Below are 20,275 nucleotides of genomic sequence, written 5' to 3'. Positions count from 1 at the left end.
GCCTTGTTTGTTGTTGGAAAACTTCAGGGTTACATGTATGGCTACAATGACTACATGTACAATCATAATGAGCGTAAATTGAATGGAAGATGCCATTTGTTCTTCAATAGAGGAAATGTCAATTTTGTCACTTGCTTCCCTTTCTAATTTAGGCCTTTATAGTTTGTGTACGTGTATGGAGATCTGTGTTCATTGACAACTACATGTACATGTACATAGAAATGTAAATGTACATGTTGGTCTGACTTGTACATTTGTACAACGCCCACAGAGCTAGTTGTACATTTAAGCAAATGGGAGGCTGAATGTCAAACATTCGTACCGTTGCACACACACCATCCATAATTGACCGTTGCACTGTCAGGATCAAGGTGACGTCACTATAAAATTAGAATTCAATGCATTGCGCTTAAGTCTACTTTGCTAAGCACTTTCGATCAGATGCGTGTATGAGGGATTTTGCTTTTCGCTTTGAATTATTCTTGTGTATTTTCATACGGTATATTATCATAGGAAAAGTATTTTCGCTAATTTCCGAGATGTTGTACAACGCAAATTTATAGCTAAAATTCTTATTCATGGTGCGACATTTCGCATTTGGTGATAGAAAGAGACACTATTCAACGAGGCATAGCCGAGTTGAATGAAGCATCTCTCTTTCACCTTATGCGAAACCTCGTACCATCGCACTCATGCCTATTCGCTATTGTATAATGACCTCATGTACTGACCTTTTTAAATCAAATCGCAATTCAAGCATGTACACTGACATGTATATTTCCCAACATGTACTGCACATTTAGATTGATGATGACAATACTCGTAATGGGAATGCAATTTCAATGATCAATCCTTGTGAAAATGATCAGGAATAGTTTGGTATTGAGTTAACCATGTAAAAGGATTTTACAGATAATATACAGAAAGTCTGCCTGTTACAGTAAACTTTTATTTGTAATATGACTATTTGCCTATAAAATCAAATAACCTTTCCAGACGAAATTATGGAAATGTGTCATTTTTAAAAAATCATTACTTAGACAGACAGGTACATACTGTACAATGTATCTGTGGTCTGAGAGATTATCTTCGGGAAGTTTATGTACCTGATTCAGTTTCCTTTAACTTTTGCGTTTATCTATAATGTACTGTATAAACTTTGATATCTTAAACCAGTGTAAACTGGGGCATTTTTCCACATTCCCCCTTCCCACGCCCTCCTTGACACACCCCTGTTGTCACGCCCAGATTCCAACCCCTGCGCAACCTGTCGGCGATGACACCACGCTCAAATCCACATCCAGAGACAAAAGCAATAGAGCCGAGAGGCGATGGGCCGGGGATCCCTTATAGCGCCAGACGTCTGTCGCATAAATCTCTTCCTTCCTCCTCTCACTCAAGCACTGGGGGGGTTGTTTCATGGAGTGAGCTGTCAGTCATTTTCACCGACAACTGTTGTTTGCCATTGGAATCCCTGTATTTGATTGGCGGAGCGTGAATTTGTCAGTGAAAGTCACAGCTAAGGTGCTTCGTGAAATGCACCCCTGATATGTGATTCACATAGCTCTAGTGTTGTCCGTGGAGGATGATTTGAATATGGTGTTGTGTGTACTCCATGTGATATATTACTGTACAATCAGCTGTTGATCTTATTCCACTTTGTCCAATTATCATTTTGCCTAATCACCCTTGGTCTACATGTGATCAGGCCATCAAAGTTATTACACTTTGATGGCCTGATCTCTCTTCATTTTTTTAGAATGTCTTAAAATGGAGTAATATCACACCTTGCCTACACATTTTTTTCTTTTCTTTTTTGCTTGGAATGCTGTTAGAAATGCAGATTTGGTGAAAATTTTCCCATTGATATCTTAAGCTTCTTTAGATTTATACAGTTCAAATTAATTTTTATTTACAGTGATAATCTTAAAAGTCAACACAATACTGTGAAAGCATATTGTGTAACATTGGCTAATGTGATAAAAGGTGATTGAAAAATCCACCATGCTTGTCAAGTTCCAGTTGATCATAATTAAAGTCGTGCATAACTTTACAAACGGCTTTGTGAAACGTCCCCTCCTGATGCAGTGTTTAAGATACTATGGTCCGTATATTGAAGTCGGGATATCTTAAACCATAGTCTAAATCTGGTCTAAGATTATGGGGAGCCAAAAATTTGAAAATGCTTCTTACTTTACTATTTTGATTCCCGTTGTTTTCATAATGAAGAAAACATTTCACGTGCAAAAAATTTCTGAATGATTTTTCTGTCATAGTCAATTAAAATTGAATTTGTAATGATAGAGATTTGTGTCCCTATTGGCTTTTCATTAACTACAAAGTTAAAGCAGAGTTTATTTTAAACCTGAGTTCAGAATACGGGCCTATGGGTACAGTATGTTAAACCCATTTGTAATCTATTATAGGAAGTTTACAATTACATATGAAAACCCAATCATCGTGTATCAACAGTAAAGCCTAACAATGCCCCTACAATTAATGTTTGTATCGAAGAATTTACATGTAAGTCTACAGGAACCTTGATTTAATAGAGAAATTGGCCAAGTATTTTGATTCCAAGTTAAACTTGCAATGAACAACACACCACCCCTTCCGATAGAACACTTGTAAAGATTGCCTTTAAAAGTACAGATGCTTTGTCTCGCTAACTCTCATTGTCACATCATTCAGTATTAGCAGATGTTTACATGAGGAGCAGTGCGTTGCCATGGAAACCGCCCATCACTCGCCATCTCGCAATAGGGCACGACGGTGCGTTCAACCCGGCGCGACAACCTTCACACGAGCAGTGACACATACTGCACGAAGGGCTTACGCAAAAAACAAACTTCCCTTTCTCGTTAACTCCGCCCCGCATGCCACAAATTACCAGAAAACCACTTTAATTGTTCGTCAGCCCTCTTTTTTTTCTACATGTAATGACACAATTACGCCACCTACTTTTTTCCTCCCCTTCTCTTCCCTTCTTTGTTGCCGAACAGGAAGTGCAGGGCTTCAGGTGTCTGATTGGCTGACGTGAGCTCTGGACTTTTTTCCCCCCTTTTGATATATCGAGGGTTGGTCGTTTGGCAGCAGCCTTCGGGATGGCTTCGGCGCTGCAAGGATCAGGAGAGACTCGGCCAGAAGTTAATTTGGATAACATCGAGAAGGTAAGCATGACGACTAAAGGTGAAGTGGACGATGCAGTCGCACCGGTAAGAACTTTCATAAAACTCCTTCATAAGCACTTTTCAGTTGGGCACTTTTTTAGTCTCATTTTTCTTTTTCTGTTGGGCAAGTTTTAATGGGATTTGATATGCAACTCACTTCAGGTTCATACACTAGTTAAAAACAAGATTTTACTTTATATTCCTGAGTTTTTATTTATTCTTTTTCCACTCATGGGCTAGATGGCCCTCTTCAGCCACAGGCTGTTCTTCTGAGGGGTCCAAATATATTTTATAAAACTAGTATAAATTGTACTGTCAAAGTAGCAAAATATGTTTTATAAAACTAGTATAAATTGTACTATCATATTCAGTTTTGGTATTACATACATGTAGGGCAAAATGTGAATTTCCATTGCTACTTTTGAAGCCCACTAGCCCCATATCGCTACATTATATTCTATTTACATAATGTAGGACCCTATTTTAAATTTCAGGGACCCTTTTTGAGTTTCCATGGCTCTTTAGGGTATTTCAAATTTTCTGTGGAAATGAAGGTTGTTTATGATTTATTTCCCTCTGTGAAAATGGCTCCAGTATCTGTTAAAATGTGAAGCACATGAAAAACATGTATTCATGAGGTAGAGATTGTTTTGAATCCGGGGGGGGGGGGGGGGGCACTTACATTGACGAGTGGATACCATGCATGACCAAAAAACATGTAAAAAGGATGTCTTTTTCATGATAGGGCGCGTTACGTACTGTACGTAACTTGATAAGGGTATCAAAAACACCAAAATAATGAAAAAAGGGTATCTATTTCGCTAGGAAAGCTACGTGTTTAGGGTCAGATTTTCGAGGATGATAAAACAAAATTAAAATGTTTGATAAAGGATGTCCTTTTTGCCCCAACACTACGTGTTTAGAGTCCGATTTGCGCGAGTTGTGGAAGGTGGGGCCGTACGAAACCAAATGGTGTGTAAAGGTAAAACATACGACCTACGGACCCGTACGTGACAATACATGTATATCGCTGTACTTGCTTAGGGGTTCATTTCAGGGATTACTTGCCAAGAGTATCGATTTGTTTTCAATACTTGTTAAGGGTAGGGTTTGAGACGCCAATACTTAAGGGGTGCATTTTCAGAATATGGAAAATACGTGTTTAGGGTCGCGCATGGTATCCACTTGTTAATGGAAGTGGCCGCCCCCCCCCCGTTTTGAATGAATGCATTGTATGTAGCAGGCATAGACAATAAGAGGTACAATAACAAGTTCACACCTCAACAAAAAGTAGAATGAATTCACTCCTTTGAAATCGCTATTGTCGAGGGAAATTGCTCTAAAAGATGTTGTATGGTGGCGCATTTTAAAGAGCTCATGACTGTCGTCTCAAAATTTCTGTAGACATTTTAAGGCACTGAACATTTTGGTGGATTTGAATTTTATTGAGATGCATTTTAAAGGTCAAGTCCACCTCAGAAAAATGTTTGTTTGAATCAATAGAGAAAAATCAGACAAGCACAAGGCTGAAAATTTCATCAAAATCGGATGTAAAATAAGAAAGTTATGACATTTCAAAGTTTTGCTTATTTTTCAAAAAATAGTTGTATGAACGAGCCAGTTACATCCAAATGAGAGAGTCGATGATGTCACTCACTCTCTATTTCTTTTGTTTTTTATTGTTTGAATTATACAATATTTCAATTTTTACGAATTTGATGATTACATGTAGGACTTCCTTGCCTGAAGCAATAAATATTAAAATAATGGAATTCCACGTGTTCAGGGAGGAATGAAACTTCATTTCACATGACAATGACGAGAAAATCAAAATATTTCATATTTCAAACAATAAAAAACAAAAGAAATAGTGAGTGAGTGACATCATCGACTCTTTCATTTTGATGTTACTGGCTCGTTCATATAACTTTTTTTGTGAAATGAAGCGAAACTGTAAAATGTCATAACTTGCTTATTTTACATTCAATTTTGATGAAATTTTCAGTGTTATGCTTGTTGAATTTTTCTCTTTTTATTCAAATCAAGTTTTTGTTTGGGTGGACTTGTCCTTTAATAATTATTATCAAGGTTTTGTATTTAGTATTTAACACAGAGGTGCAATTAGCGTTCTGGTGTGCACTTATGTCATCATTATGAATACAATTTGCTTGGAAGAATTTAAATTTGCAGAGCATTTATGCCAAATACAGTACATGTAGACTTTAAAATTTTGCTTTACGGCTTTGGATAACATTCACAATGGATGGAAAATTAGTGCATCTGCGAAGACTACATGCTAGACTATTATTGTTGTTTTTATTGTTATATTATCGGTGCGCATTTATCAACTCAAAAACACTCCATAAACCATTGCATGTATAATCATGGGCGGAAATCCCGGGGGGGGGGCACACTATCAAATGTCCCCCCTACTATTTTTGGTATTTTATGATGGAAAGAAATACATCATTAAAAATAGATATTAAGCATGTATTTTGGACAAGATGACCTTACTTTTTGGGTGATGACCTTTTTTTTTCTTTTCTTTTTTTTGCCAAGTTTTCCAGCCCCTGGTCCCCGTACCTTTGGGGAGAGATTTCTGCCCTTGATTATAATTGCTATGTGAGCTGTATTTTGATCCACTTTGTTTGAAAAGCCCTGCAATGTTTTCTTTAGGGGGCGGTTAACATTATGACACAACCCATTGCACATTCTTCATTTCCTGTGGAGCATTTTACTATGATTAATTCTATTTTCTTAGGTGATCCATGAGTAACACTACAATACATCAGTTGGTGTGAAAGAGACAACGATGTTGTGACAGACCCTGGTCATATTTGCACGTTCGTCATGCGCTTCACTACTTCAGGAACATGCTATTAATCTCTATGATAAATTTGTTTCCCCTGGCAATCCGTAAGCTGTATTTACGATCCATCTGCTGATGTGGACAATTCTACTCTGCTGTTCCAGTTCGACTATGATATTGTGACCGTCTGTGTTCATAAACCTGTTTGCACATTTTCCACTCCTTGAGGAGCATGCTATCATTCCTCTATGATGTTTGTTTACCAGGGCAATCTGTGAGCTGTATACAACCCTTCTGCTGATGTGAACAATTCTAATCTACTGTTCCAGTTTGACTAAGATATTGTGACCGTCTTTGTTCATAAACCTATATGCACATTTCCCACTCCTTGAGGAGCATTAAACCTCAGTGATCAATTTGTTTACCAAGTCAATCTGTGAGCTGTATTTACAATCCATCCGCTGATGCGAACAATTCTACTCTGCTCTGCCAGTTTGACTATGATATTGTGACCGTCTGTGTTTATGAACCTGTATGCACATTTCCCACTCCTTGAGGAGCATTAAACCTCGATGATAAATTTGTTTTCCAGGCTATCCATGAGCTGTATTACGATCCATCTGCTGATGTGAACAATTCTATCCTCTGCCAGTTCGACCAAGCTATTGTGTCCATCTATTTTCATAAACCTGGTGGGTGTTTCATAAAGCTGTTCGTAAGTTAAGAGCGACTTTAAGAACGACTGGTGATCCTTTCTTATGCGCTAAACCATCGCCTATGGTGTGTACCATTTACCAAAAGAAAGGATCACCAGTCGTTCTTAAAGTCGCTCTTAACTTACGAACAGCTTTATGAAACGGCCTCGGCCTCCTGTACTGTATGTACATTTCCCACTCCTTGAGGAGCATGCCATTAACCTCAACGATCAATTTGTTTTCCTAGGCAATCCATGAGCTGTATTACGACCCGTCTGCTGATGTAAAAGATTCTGCTCAACGTTGGCTTCTCATGGCTCAAAGGTCTCCTCAAGCATGGCAGTTTGCCTGGGCCCTTCTGGATCACAACAAGGTATGGTATGGTAGCCGTAAGGTCTAATTCCATTGGCCTGAAATTCCTTGATTTCGCTTTGGCAGTATTTATTTGGTCTAATTGGTTTAATTGGTCCAATTCGTCCAATTACCAACTTGTCTACCATCATAAGGTCTAATTCCATTGGCCTGAAATTCCTTGATTTCACTTCATGGCAGTAGTTATTTTGTCTAATTGGTCCAATTCGTCCAATTACCAACTCGTCTACCACCATAAGGTCCAATTCCATTGGCCTGAAATTCCCTGATTTCGCTTTGGCGGTAATTATTTGATCTGCCATCAGTTTGTCCGCTGTCCACATGTTCTAATTGCCATTTTGTCCACTCACCATTTTGTCTAATAACCAATTGGTCCAATAGCCATTTAGTCCACATACCATTTGGTCTAATTGGAATAAGTGTTAATTGGGCAAAGTGAAAGAAAACTAAATGGATATTTTTGTAGGCCAAATGGTTATATGACGAAATGGTCATAGATGAACTGGTGATTAGATGAATTGATGATTGGACCAATTGGTTGTTAGACAGAATGTTGATGGACGGAAGGGCATTAGACTATCAGACCATGTGAGTTGGCAATAGACGAATTTGCAATTTACCGTTTTTATGCTAATTCATATTAAAGATAGAATCACAAATATGAATCATGGTTCAGAACACAAAGGTCACAGTGAATGGTAGTGTGCAGTTTGACGAACATGTAGGAAGCAGTAGCGTACGCAGGGGTGTTTACAGGGTTCAAACCCCCATAAATTTTTTTGACACCCAACCCCCCCTTAGAATTGAAAACCCCCTCAATTTTTGTTTTTTTAAGGTATCAAACAACATTAAATCTGTGATGAAACCCTTTTTTGCTTGTATTTTTTTTTTTGGGGGGGGAAGAAAACAAACTAAAATTTGTAGTGAAGACCTACTTTTTTCGGGGGAGGGGGGGGTTATCAACATTTCATTCAGCTTGAACCCCCCTTATAAAAAATCCTGCGTACCCTAAAGGTGGGAAGTATAGGTAAACTGCTATGTCGGTTTAGAATGCATAAGATATTGTTTTTTTCAATTCATGTGTATGGCTACTGTGTGAAGCAAAAGGAAAGATTACCACTTGTAGCTTGCAGGCATGAACGCGGAAGTAGGCCTACATAATGACGACTTTCATGATTCAAATCACTGTTATGTTTAATCATCCTTTTTTAAACATATTTCTAGAGAAAAGTCTTTCCAAATGTTCCTCTTTTGCTTCATGTTACTTTGTGATTTAAAACTTTTACTTTTGAGTAAATGCAACGTAATTCTGCAAAAACGCCTTTCAAGATGTGTTAAATTTTAAAAAAGTGGTGCATGAACGCGTCCAAAGCTGGTTTGAACAGCAGTTATAGTGATTTATGCAGATTTCATGCATTATCATTTCAGCACATACTGAGTACATTGTATGTTGGGAAAGAGTCCAGTAATTGGGTACATGCTTTTATCTTAGCACTCACTAATCTAGGGAGAAATAATTTGGTAAACAAGAGGAAATGCATGGTACACCTCTTTTCACGCTCGCAGACACTTCAGTACTCTCTTATACCTCAGTCACATTTACTCTACAGCGGGCATACGGCGGCCATTAATACCTGCCATAGTATTTGTCAAACACCTACGGCCGTTGCAGGGTCATCCTATGGCGACCGTACGTCATCATTTCAAGGACAAATGTCAGCCACAGATTTTCTGTCTCTATAATCTTAAAAATACATCGTGCGGAGACCCTTACATACATGTACATGTACGTGACTGCTACAATAAGTGGCTGTGAAACTTCTTCGGTGACGGTAGAATTGCTACTCGCCGTAGAAATTTTAGAATCAAGGGCGGCCGCGACAAATGTGCCTGAGGTATTAGCACTCAGTAATCATGTCTGTCATAAGGTTCATTACAGATAGGCTACTAAATTAAAAACATTGAGCTTATGAATGCTGTAACCATAGAAACAAGCTCCAGTTTAGGCCCTGTGATATTACACAACGTGCTTTTATCGTCAGTGCATGAAATCTGCATGAACCATTGTTCCATACCACTGATTAAAAATGACTATAGAGGTCACATGACCTTGGAAAATGTATGTCCCGTGTGAATCAGAAATGTTCTTGATGACTGGTATAAAGGAGAGTGCTGTGCACTTTAGTCCATTTCCTCAACCTGTCTGAGACACAAACCGCATACATTACCCTGGTTTTAAAGGAAGAGCCAACTTTTCCACCTCTATTCATGCCAAACTGCATTTTGTTTATGTACACAATGACAAATTTACTGTGTTTATTTCATGCAACTAATGAGGGTTGATTTAATATGAAAATGCTTTGACAAAAAACCCCATCTTTTTTTTAATAGCCCCCTTTTGTATTTTCCCCTGCTAGAGAGTGAGGGAATATTTTGTGGGAAGAAATACATATGGGGAGCATTTTATGAAAGGACTTGTAGGATGTTTTATCCAACAAAGTATAGTCAGACCAAGGAAAGCTATCAGATCTTTATATATTTTTAGATGATAAATGTTGATGAAAAAACATTCATCTACTTGCAATACTTGCAAAAGTAAGGGGCGTAGGGTCTCTCACCCCAGGATCCGCGTAACTTAGACTATACAATAGGTGGTTTCAGACCGCCTCGAAGTTCGCCAGTTCCAGGTATTCTCTGATCGGGAAATTTACCCCGATCAGAAAATACCAGGTATTTTGGTAATGTGAAAGCAAACTACGCGTAATATCCCCGAAAGAAAATACCCGCTAAATAGTAGGTACTTGGCGAAATTACGAGAACTTTCGTGGCCCGGATTTTTCCAAGGTCGCAGGTATTTTGGCGATGTGAAAGCAAATTACGGGAACTTTTATCCCAGCGTGTCATTGGGCGCGGCGGCGTGGGTGGCTGCTGGGCTAGTGATTTTGAATCTCCCGCCTTGCCTGCTTATCAGACCACACTGCGCATGCTCGTAACTTCGGGAACTTATCCCGAAGGATGTGTTTCGGGGCGGTGTGAATGCAGGAATAATTAACGGGTATTTTTTAGCCTTAAAAAGTTCTCGTAATTTAACGGGGATTCTTGTGATCGAGGCGGTTTGAAACCACCTAATGATGTATTTCAGGAAAGCATCTTTATTGCAAAATTGTGTGGTCTTGGAATTATGTTTGCATAAATTCTCTTTTTTTTCCCCCCGAAATATTAATTTCAGCTTCAATGGTCCTTCATAGGGTTTTTGGTAAAGCATTGTGGCCCAAAGCGGTTTATGGTAGTCTCCTGAATTTGAAACAATTTCATGGGTTTCGAATTCCAACCATGGCGTAATGTCCTTCACCAAGAAACTGATCCACATACTCATCTCGGGTGAAGTATTAAGAGGTACCTTACTTAAAATGGCTGTGCGGCCGAAGCCGGGGTAATATCCAAGTTCTTTAGAAGCGCATCGGGACGTTATAGAAAACACGATATGCGCCCTATACAAAAACTGTGTATTATTTCTTAATTGTTATCGGCCCAAAAGAATTGTGTCAATGCGAATCCTACATACCTTGGCCTTCAGAAATACATGTACATGTAACTCTGATCTTCTTTGAAATACAGGACACAGACTTTTATATAGTGAGTGATTGTATTACCGACCGGCCTTGTATTACTGAACGTGCGCATCGTACGCGTCAGAAAATAATTTCATACGCTCTATTCTTTGCAATATCCTTCCAAAGGGAACTTGAATAGAAAGATGATGAAAAATTGTCAAAGACACATTTTCAAAGTCTATATTATAAAAATAATAAAATATGGTCAAAATAGCTCATCAGTGATTTTGTTGATTTCTCAACTTTTCCCATAGAAAATACACGTTCGGTAATACGATACCTTTTTCAAGTGACCAAAATATTTCACATCCGAAGAGGGGTCCGATTGGAAGCTAATATCATCAAAAGGAAAAACGATTTCGGCAATTATTTTACATATCTATATTTTGTAGGTAATTGTGTATTTAAGGTGAAAGTTTGGTGAATTTTATGAAAATAATATTTTTTAAATGATTGAATTCATGAAAAGTGTTCGGTAATACGATCCACTACCATACTGGAGGAGTGAATGAGTGGTCAGAATAGATAGGAAGTATGGTGGTGACAAATTGATATGACAAAGTAGTTTAGATTATTAGGGGTGGAAGATTAGTGTTAATCCACTGGGTAAGTCAGGGGGCAAGGGAGGGAGTACATGGACTAATCTTGTCTAGACTGGTTACTCTGAGATCTTGAATCATCCCTATTTAGTAGATTGATAATCACTCAACAGTTTATCTGGGCAAGTCCAAGAATTTGCGCGTGTTACGTATGGGACATTTCAGAGGCTTTAATGACCCGAAAAATAGTGTTAAATGACTTTGATTAGATTGAATACCCTCATGATGTAACTTTTAATTAAAAAGTAAACTCCATTTTTAAAACTTTTTGTGGTATAACATTTTCATACTTAATAAATTAGAACTTCCCAGAGATGCAACAATGCAAGTATTGTATTATGAGAAATAACTTTAAAAAACATCCTCAAAATGTTACGTATGGGACATTCCATCCTTGGATAAGACCTAATTTGCATAATTAATCAGATGACACCACTTTTTTCTGCCAAAAGTAATAAGATGTAAGGGGGTCCATGTCCCACCTATGACTAAATCTCAGAAGTTTTGTTTTCTTTTTCTATGAGTTTTTATAATTGTCCCATATGTAACCACCCATTTTACTGATTATGCAAATTAGGTGCCCCAAATTAGCATAAATATGCATATTATCAAATTTTTCTTAATGAAATTTTAAAATTCAACATTTGGGCTTTCTTACCCCACCAAAAATAACTTCTTAAATTAAAGATGAAATTTTGCCTTCCAGGGTGACCTTTTCTTGGACTTGCCCATCTGCAGATTTACAATATCAGCCGTGTGCACATTGTACTTCATTTGAAATCTGATGCCTCTGTTATTGGAATTTGATTTGATTTAATTCATACTGTATATCATTTTCTACATTACATAATATTCATAATTAGTATAACCATTCATATTATATGTATACATGAGTTGAGCATCATAAAGCTCTATGAGCTTGAGAACGATGTTCCAAGAAAATTACATAGAAATATACATGATTATACATTGGCTATTAAAAGAAAACATTCAATGATGCGAACATCAAATAAGAGGTAAAAGGAGAGCAAGAGAGATAGAGTGAGGGGTGAAAAACAGAGTGGGAAAACATGAAATGAGTGCTAAAAACATAAAATACAAGACATGTTTTGATAACGAAGACTCGGTGGTGAGATATTTTGTTTGTATAATAATCACAAACAATAGCAAAAAAAAAAGAATTTACATGTGTGTGGTGGTATATTATGTAACTGTAACACATTGTTCTATCCCTTGTTCAGACATATGGAATTAAATGGTAAACAATGCACAGTGATCAGGAAGAATAAAAGAAAAAATAAATAATAGAGGTTCACTCTCAATCCGTAAATAGAATGAAATAAAGTTGACTCGAATAACCGTTTATTTTTAAAAAATGATTACAAAACAAAGGGCATTAATTCTTTGACTGTAAGGCTCTGTTCTAAGAAATGCCTCATACTGCACATACATCAACAAACCCCTTTATCTCCAAGAGATAATTGAGTTTGAAAAGGGCCAGCTCGCCTTCGGTAGGAGATAATCAATTTTGAAAATACTTCCTGTGCATAATCTTCAAATAATGGCCACATCCCTTATTCTTAACATTGCACTGGACAGCTAAGTTTCGCCTGGGGTTTCCCCCTTAATACAAATGCTTGAACGTCTTTCATATTAAGCCCTTTACAAGTTACACCCTATCTTTTTTGATACATTAACTCATCCCTCAACCAATAATTTGTTTCAATTAGATATTGACGTCAGCTCTTCCATTTTTGGCATTGCATGTCAAAAGACTCCAATTCATTTCTTTTGTCTTTGATTCATCACGTCTTTGTCTCCAAAAACAAATTTTATTATAGTAGTTGCAAGCCAGATATGCAAAATTTGATAGAAAAGTCATACCAAGAATTCACACAATTTTGAATTACGTTTTTACTTGTAAGTCAATTATGTCATTATTGGCATGTATGTAATTTAATTATCATTGTCATCATGTCAGTGTTGTTATGTTCTTTGTTTTTTCTTGTCAATGTTTCTTTTTGGTCGATGCAATTCTATTCTCTAGCCGTGATGTGGCTTAGTGGATAAGTCTCCGGACAAGTTCTGGTCATTGTACTTTTGCTTTCAAGTTGAAGCATCGCTGACCACGAAGCTCATACATGTATGCAATATACAGCTAATGTATTTTATCTATTACCATCTTGATGAATAAAAGGAAGATTTTGCAGGCAAGTGAAGCTTTAGTTTAAGACTAGGCGGTTTCAAACCGCCTCGATCACAAGAATCCCCGTTAAATTACGAGAACTTTTTAAGGCTAAAAAATACCCGTTAATCATTCCTGCATTCACACCGCCCCGAAACACATCCTTCGGGATAAGTTCCCGAAGTTACGAGCATGCGCAGTATGGTCTGATAAGCAGGCATGGCGCGAGATTCAAAATCACTAGCCCAGCAGCCACCCACGCCGCCGCGCCAAACGACACGCTGGGCTAAAAGTTCCCGTAATTTGCTTTCACATCGCCAAAATACCTGCGACCTTGGAAAAATCCCCACGAAAGTTCTCGTAATTTCGCCAAGTACCTACTATTTAGCGGATATTTTCTTTCGGGGATATTACGCGTAGTTTGCTTTCACATTACCAAAATACCTGGTATTTTCTGATCGGGGTAAATTTCCCGATCAGAGAATACCTGGAACTGGCGAACTTCGAGGCGGTCTGAAACCACCTACTGACATGTTTTAAAAAAAAAAATAATTGTGAAATTTATTTAAGCATGTTTTGTTTGTCTTTCAGGCACCTGAGGTGCAGTATTTTGGTGCTAGTGTCCTCCATAGTAAGATATCACGCAGTTGGTAAGTTGAATAAATTCATTGCTCCTGATGTGATAGAAGGGTGCATGGACTCGGTAACTCTGAATTTTATGCAAATTGTGAAAGTCAGATATTCCAGGGAATCCTAGAAATTGGAAAAAAAGATGAACAAATCTTGAAATCTGTGATAATGATATTGATCCAATGGAACCCCCCCTCCCCACCCCCCAGATTTACTTTCATCAGAATATCCGCTCACTGAGAAAAAGTTTTTGAAATCATTTAAAATCATGGTACCAACAAAAAACAGGCATTGTCAAAGGGAGAGGGAGGGGGGAAGGGGTGACAACCCCCCCCCATCAAAATACCTTGGCCACACCAGTAATCATCTGGCCCTGTCTTACAAAGAGTTACGATTGATCCAATGAATTGTAACTCTTTGGAAATCCATCAGTGTCAAAATTTTTTCTACAGGAAATTTGTAAATGTCCTTTGTAAACAAAGGAGAACACACCAAATTGTCAAGAAATCAATGAATTTGTGAATGTACATCCATATCTAGAACAAATTTTAAACAAACATGCATTTTATATGTAGACGTTGCTGGCTTTCCATTGTTGCGATTGATCGGATCTATTGTAACTCTTTGTAAGACGCAGCCCTGACATAGTTGAAATAAGCCAAAAAATGTACAATGATGACAGTACATGTATAGTGTATATTCAAACACAGACACTTTATACACCTGTATGTGAGTATCCATTTACAGGTTGAAGCTTGATAAAAAAGGAACTGTCAAGAGAATGGTTTGCTTAATATTTTGATAATTGCTGAGCAACTACCCTGTCCCTGCCAGAACTGATTGGCAAATAATCTTTATTGAATACAAGCCCTTTGATGGCATTTAGTTGGATTGTATTACAGTTGATTTTGTCATAGTTACAACGACTAGGCCAGTATTTTAAACTCTGGTTAAACTTACCCGAATGTAGGCAGGGGGGAGGGAAGGCTTGGAGGCCTCCCTCAACAATTTGCATAGTATTTTCGCTGCACGTTTTTTACAGTGCTGCTTGCTGACTTTTTACTTTCAATTCTTGTGCATCTTTTGAGACCAAATTGGCGACGCCCTGGTACGTGGTTGCGAAATTACGCAACATTAAAGTGCTCAAAAAACGTGATTTCGTGTACAAAGTCAGTGAAAATTGTTCATAAGATTTTCTAGGTATGTCTATCTATAAATTCATTGATTTCTTGACAATTTGGTGTATTATCTTTCGTTGACAGAGGACATTTTCCGAATATTCTGTAGAAAAAATTATGACGCTGATGGATTTCCATAGATTTATGATTGATTGGATCAATCGTAACTCTTTGTAAGACAGGGCCCAGAGCGCTGGCTTCATTGTTGTAGCTTTGCCTTTAATAACAGGTATTAAAGTCAATTTTGTTGGGACCACAGAAAGTATTCATTTACAATTTGAGTAGAAGGGTACAGTACATATCATATCATCTTGTATGAAATTGCTTTTACTTACTGAATATTCAACTGTATGAAATTGCTTTGACTTATTGAATATTCAATTACTAATGGGATATTGATTTACTCTATGCAAATTTTACCGTACTTTTTCTTGATTTTGATTGCTTGTTACTACAGGCCAGAGGTACCCTCCGAGCAGTATGAAATGCTGCGCACCCAACTCTTTCAACAGATCTTCAACTCGGCCTTAGGAACACGTATCGTCCTCACAAGATTATGTGTTGCAGTAAGTTCACTCGATGAGATCCAAGTGGATGATGGATCATGACATTGTATGTTTTATTGCCAGGGCTATTTTGAAATTGCTTAGACCAGGGGCGGCAAAAACAGGCCCCCCCCCCTCAGATCTCGGCTGTTGAATGTGTGATTGCAATGGAAATTGACATGCACTATCTCCACGATTCAATGGTACTAAAAATTATTCAAATTTATTTTTGATTAATTATGCTAATTAATGCATAAAATCATAATATGGCTGTAATCTTTAAATATAGCCCCAAAACTGCTATAGATTTACATGTATCATTAAAAAATATTGAGAAGGGGGGGGATTTTTTAAAATGTTTTTTGTTGTGTTTGCCCCCCCCTCCAGGCTGGATGGGGTGAAGGCCTTCCTCTTGTTGTAATTACATATTACTGAATTATTTCCTCTGGTCTGATTTGGAGCTGATTGCAAAAAAGAGTTGCGATCAAATGCAAGATGAAAAATAAAACGCAACTTGATTTTTAACCAACCAAAGCACATATCGGGAACTTGCTCTTGATTTATTTTTTTAATTGCGATCAAACACGACTCTTTCTTCCACTGGCCCCTGGTCCGATATTGCCTGAGTCCAGCAAAGTTATTCGATGGTACAGTTTGAATGGCTGAGTCGCAAAATACAGCTATATTGCAAGGCATTCAATTGCATGCCACATAGTCTGGTGTCGGCAAATTGTAATCTTCCTCTTATGAGAAAATCAAGAAAGACTGACTTAATAACTAAAGCAAATTTTCATCAGTTGTGAACTTTTCTTCAAATTTTCTTGTCTAAATTCACTGTAAATTAGTGTGACTCTGTAAAAACATTGTCTTTGATTCCATTTTGTGTGTTTTGTGTTCTTTACAGCTTTCATCGTTTGCTTTGAGTACGATGCCTGATATATGGCCCGATGCTGTTAAGAGTATAATAGAGACGTTTCAACAAGCTCACACACCTCATTTAGACGCCATGCATAGATGTGCCGCTCTCCTTGAGTTACTTACAGTCTTACCTGAAGAGGTAAGTTTATACTGTGACATTTTGAACATTTTTTTTTAACAGAACCAGTTTATCAGTCTTTGGCTCAAGCTGATAAACTCTCAACAATACATGTATATCACCAGTGTTATTTCCATTTGCATATTTTGACCTTGAAAGGTATATTTTTTGTGAGAAACAACAAGTGTAAAATATTTGATAAGAATCTGGATTGGTATATATTTTCCTGTGCTTTTTCCACCGTTTAAAAAGAAAACATTGAATGCATGATTAAAAAATTTGTTTTATGTACAGGGGCCTGTAACAGAAAAAGTTGCAATCAAACGCAACTCTAAAAATAATGCGCAACTTGATTTTCAACCAATCAACAGCGTGCATTTGGGACTTGCGTTTGATTTTTTGACTTGCGTTTAAACGCAGCTCTTTCTGCAACGGACCCCTGGGGGGTGTTTCACAAAGATTTAAGTATGACTTAGAGTCGCACTTAAATGTCTTGTTGCACGCAGTATAAAAGGCGTGACAGCATTGGTCAGATCATGCCAAGGGGACGCGCACTACTGCGTATTGATCAATAAGATTGCGCGTTGCATATCATGTACGCGTCTACATTTAAGTGTGACCTAAGTCATACTTAAATCTTTGTGAAACACCCCCAGATTTGGATATGGTGTGATTTTATGATTTTAATCCTCTAATGAAGCTGAAAGCCTACATGGACATAACTACTATATGTTTGATTCATTTTGTGTATTTGGTGTTTTCTTTTGATTTTGTTTATGTAGTTCCAAACAGCACCGATGTCTCAACACAGGAAGGGTACAGTGAGACATGAGCTAGAGAAAGGCATGGTTCATGGTGAGGCGTCCTATTCATACTTTATTTTTCAGAGTTCATGGCCTGTATTGTGCAGTCAGGTTTAACTTAGACCATGGTCTAACTGTGCTAAAGTTATGGGAAGCCAAAAGTGTCAAAATTTTTACGAAGTTGTTTGTTTCTTATATTTACTGTGCCTCTTTCCCGATTCTTCAATGGTAAAGACAATCCTCTATTTATACTTCCTAGACAATTGTGAATGATTTCAGAGCCAAATGAGTTGAAATATGATATCTCTACTGTTAGTGATTTATGTAACAATTGGCTATCCATACTTAAACCGCAACTTTAAACCTGAGTTTAAGTTAAACCCCGACTTCAGAATACGGGCCCATGTATACATCCTTTATACTTTTGAGGATTATTCCATGTGTTAATGTAGTTGCAATGCTGTTCTTCTGATATGACTAGATGTACTAATTGTTATCATACACTGTAATTATTGTTTAAAGGACAAGTCCACCCCAACAAAAAAGTTGAGTTGAATAAAGAGAGAAAATCCAACAAGCATAACACTGAAAATTTCGTCAAAACCCGATGTAAAATAAGAAAGTTTCAAAACGTTTCAACATTTCAAAATTTCGCTTGATTTCACAAAACATTTTTATGCACATCCTGGTTGGTATGCAAATGAGGAGACTGATGACATCATCCACTCACTATTTCTTTTGTATATAAGAAATGTTCTAATGTTCTCCTCATTGTCAAGTGAAACAAAGATTAATTCTTCCTTGAACATGTGGAATTAGCATTGTTTTAGTACTTTATGGTTCAGTCAAGTTGATCCTTATTGTCAAATCTGTATAAAATGAAATATTGTATAATTCAAACAATAACAAACAAAAGAAATAGTGAATGAGGAACATCGCCGACTATCTCATTTGCATGTCACTGAGTTGTGCACGTGTTTTGTGAAAATTAAGTGAAACTTTAAAATGTCATTACTTTATAATTTTACATCCGATTTTGATAAAATTTTCAGTTTTATACTAGTTTGATTTTTCTCTTAATATTTTACATCCAATTTTGATAAAATTATCAGTTTTATGCTAGTTTGATTTTTCTCTATTAGTCAAATCAACACTTTTCTGTGGTGGACTTGACCTTTAATTTGAATACATGTACATGTATCTTGTATTTGTATGTTTTCTAATCACCGGTGAGCATCAAATTTTAAATTATTGGTTAAGACAAGAAGTGAAATGAAATGGTATGGAAAATGAAAATGAAACCCCACTGACATAACAAGCGCACTGACCCCCAAACGGTAAAAATATCATATTTCATCTCATTTGGCACTCAAATCATTCATAAATGTCTAGGAAGTATAAATAGATTATTGTCTTCACCATCAATGAATCAGGAAAGAGCAGAGTAAACATAATAAACGTTCAACTTTACTTTTGGCTTCCCATACTTAAACCACAACTTTAAACCTGAGTTTAAGTTAAACCTGACTTCAGAATACGGGCCAATAGCTTTAAATGTAACAGGCTGATATAGGTTCTTGGATGTTTCATCAACTTTTTACAAGTTCCATATTGTCGTGTTGAGCTGTTCAAACCTCGTACAATGTACATGTATCTAGAAATTATAAATTGTGAAGACTGATCAGGGGCCCATCTTAGTGAAATTTGATCAATAGCCCACTGATGGTATGCCATTTAAATATGTTTTGTTTTATTTGCCCTGCTGCAGTGCTCCCACTGTTGCAGTCACTACTAGAGCAAGAAGACTCACCAAATCACATCAGACACCAAGCGCTGAGGTGCTTCTCGTCCTGGGTCCAGCTCAGCGTGCCTCTCACAGAAATAGAGTCCTTCCAAAAACTACTCTTTCAACTCATCCATGATCCAGAGCTCTTTGATTATTGTGTCGATTCCTTGGTCAACATCGCATCCCAGCCCACAGCACACAAGTGAGTCAATATCATGTCTGAGAGAATTTAAGGGGTATCAAGTTCTGAACACAGTATACAAAACAAAAGCAGAAATCAAGAACTGAACATTAAAACTATCCTTCTTTATCAACTCAGCAGTATAAGGTACATATACTTTTGGATTGATCTTTACAAAAAATTGATTTGACTAGTTTTTCTCCTCAGAATGCATGAAATTGATCCTTCACCTAATCCACAGTTGCATGGATTTCAAAAGCATTTCAACTAGTAATTTATCAAATTCATTACCATATTTGATACAAATGAAAATCCACATGATTATAGATGGACAATAAATATTGATTTTACGATGGAAAAAATAAATCTTTTCATCTGGAATTACTTTGATTGAACCAGAGGACAGTTTCACGTCTGATCCGGGACGCTTCTTCAGCTCTTCTGAATTGGTGGGAAATTAATTATGGGGGGGATTAATTGATTTTATTTTTCATTGAAGAATATTCTGTGCAAGTATAACTTATTTAAATGTATATCACTCTCCTAGATACCCGACCATTGTGAGGAGAATAATACGGGAAACACTCAAATTACAAGATCTGCTAGCAACGTCCGTCAGAGAAAAGAACATGGTATGTATGTAAAACTATCAGGGCTGCATGATAGGACAAT

The 20,275-nt window shown here is 37.2% G+C and overlaps 1 protein-coding gene across 3 annotated transcripts in view; it reads left to right on the top strand.

Annotated features, from left to right (window-relative positions):
- LOC121423702 (importin-13-like) overlaps positions 1-20,275 on the top strand; it is an 85,674-nt gene that overhangs the window by 9,896 nt on the left and 55,503 nt on the right. For 2 of the 3 annotated variants that reach the window (XM_041619130.1, XM_041619131.1), the window contains exons 2-9: positions 3,003-3,215; positions 6,922-7,047; positions 14,036-14,094; positions 15,710-15,818; positions 16,702-16,854; positions 17,616-17,688; positions 19,405-19,624; positions 20,151-20,235. In XM_041619130.1, the coding sequence (XP_041475064.1) occupies positions 3,105-3,215; positions 6,922-7,047; positions 14,036-14,094; positions 15,710-15,818; positions 16,702-16,854; positions 17,616-17,688; positions 19,405-19,624; positions 20,151-20,235 (936 nt within the window). In that variant the 5' untranslated portion in view covers positions 3,003-3,104. The remainder of the gene's footprint in view (positions 1-3,002; positions 3,216-6,921; positions 7,048-14,035; positions 14,095-15,709; positions 15,819-16,701; positions 16,855-17,615; positions 17,689-19,404; positions 19,625-20,150; positions 20,236-20,275) is intronic. The other variant, XM_041619132.1, reaches the window with a different exon arrangement.

Source organism: Lytechinus variegatus, chromosome 11 (genome assembly GCF_018143015.1).
Source record: "Lytechinus variegatus isolate NC3 chromosome 11, Lvar_3.0, whole genome shotgun sequence".
NCBI classification, from domain to species: domain Eukaryota; kingdom Metazoa; phylum Echinodermata; class Echinoidea; order Temnopleuroida; family Toxopneustidae; genus Lytechinus; species Lytechinus variegatus.
This window is presented reverse-complemented; position numbering and strand designations above follow the sequence as displayed.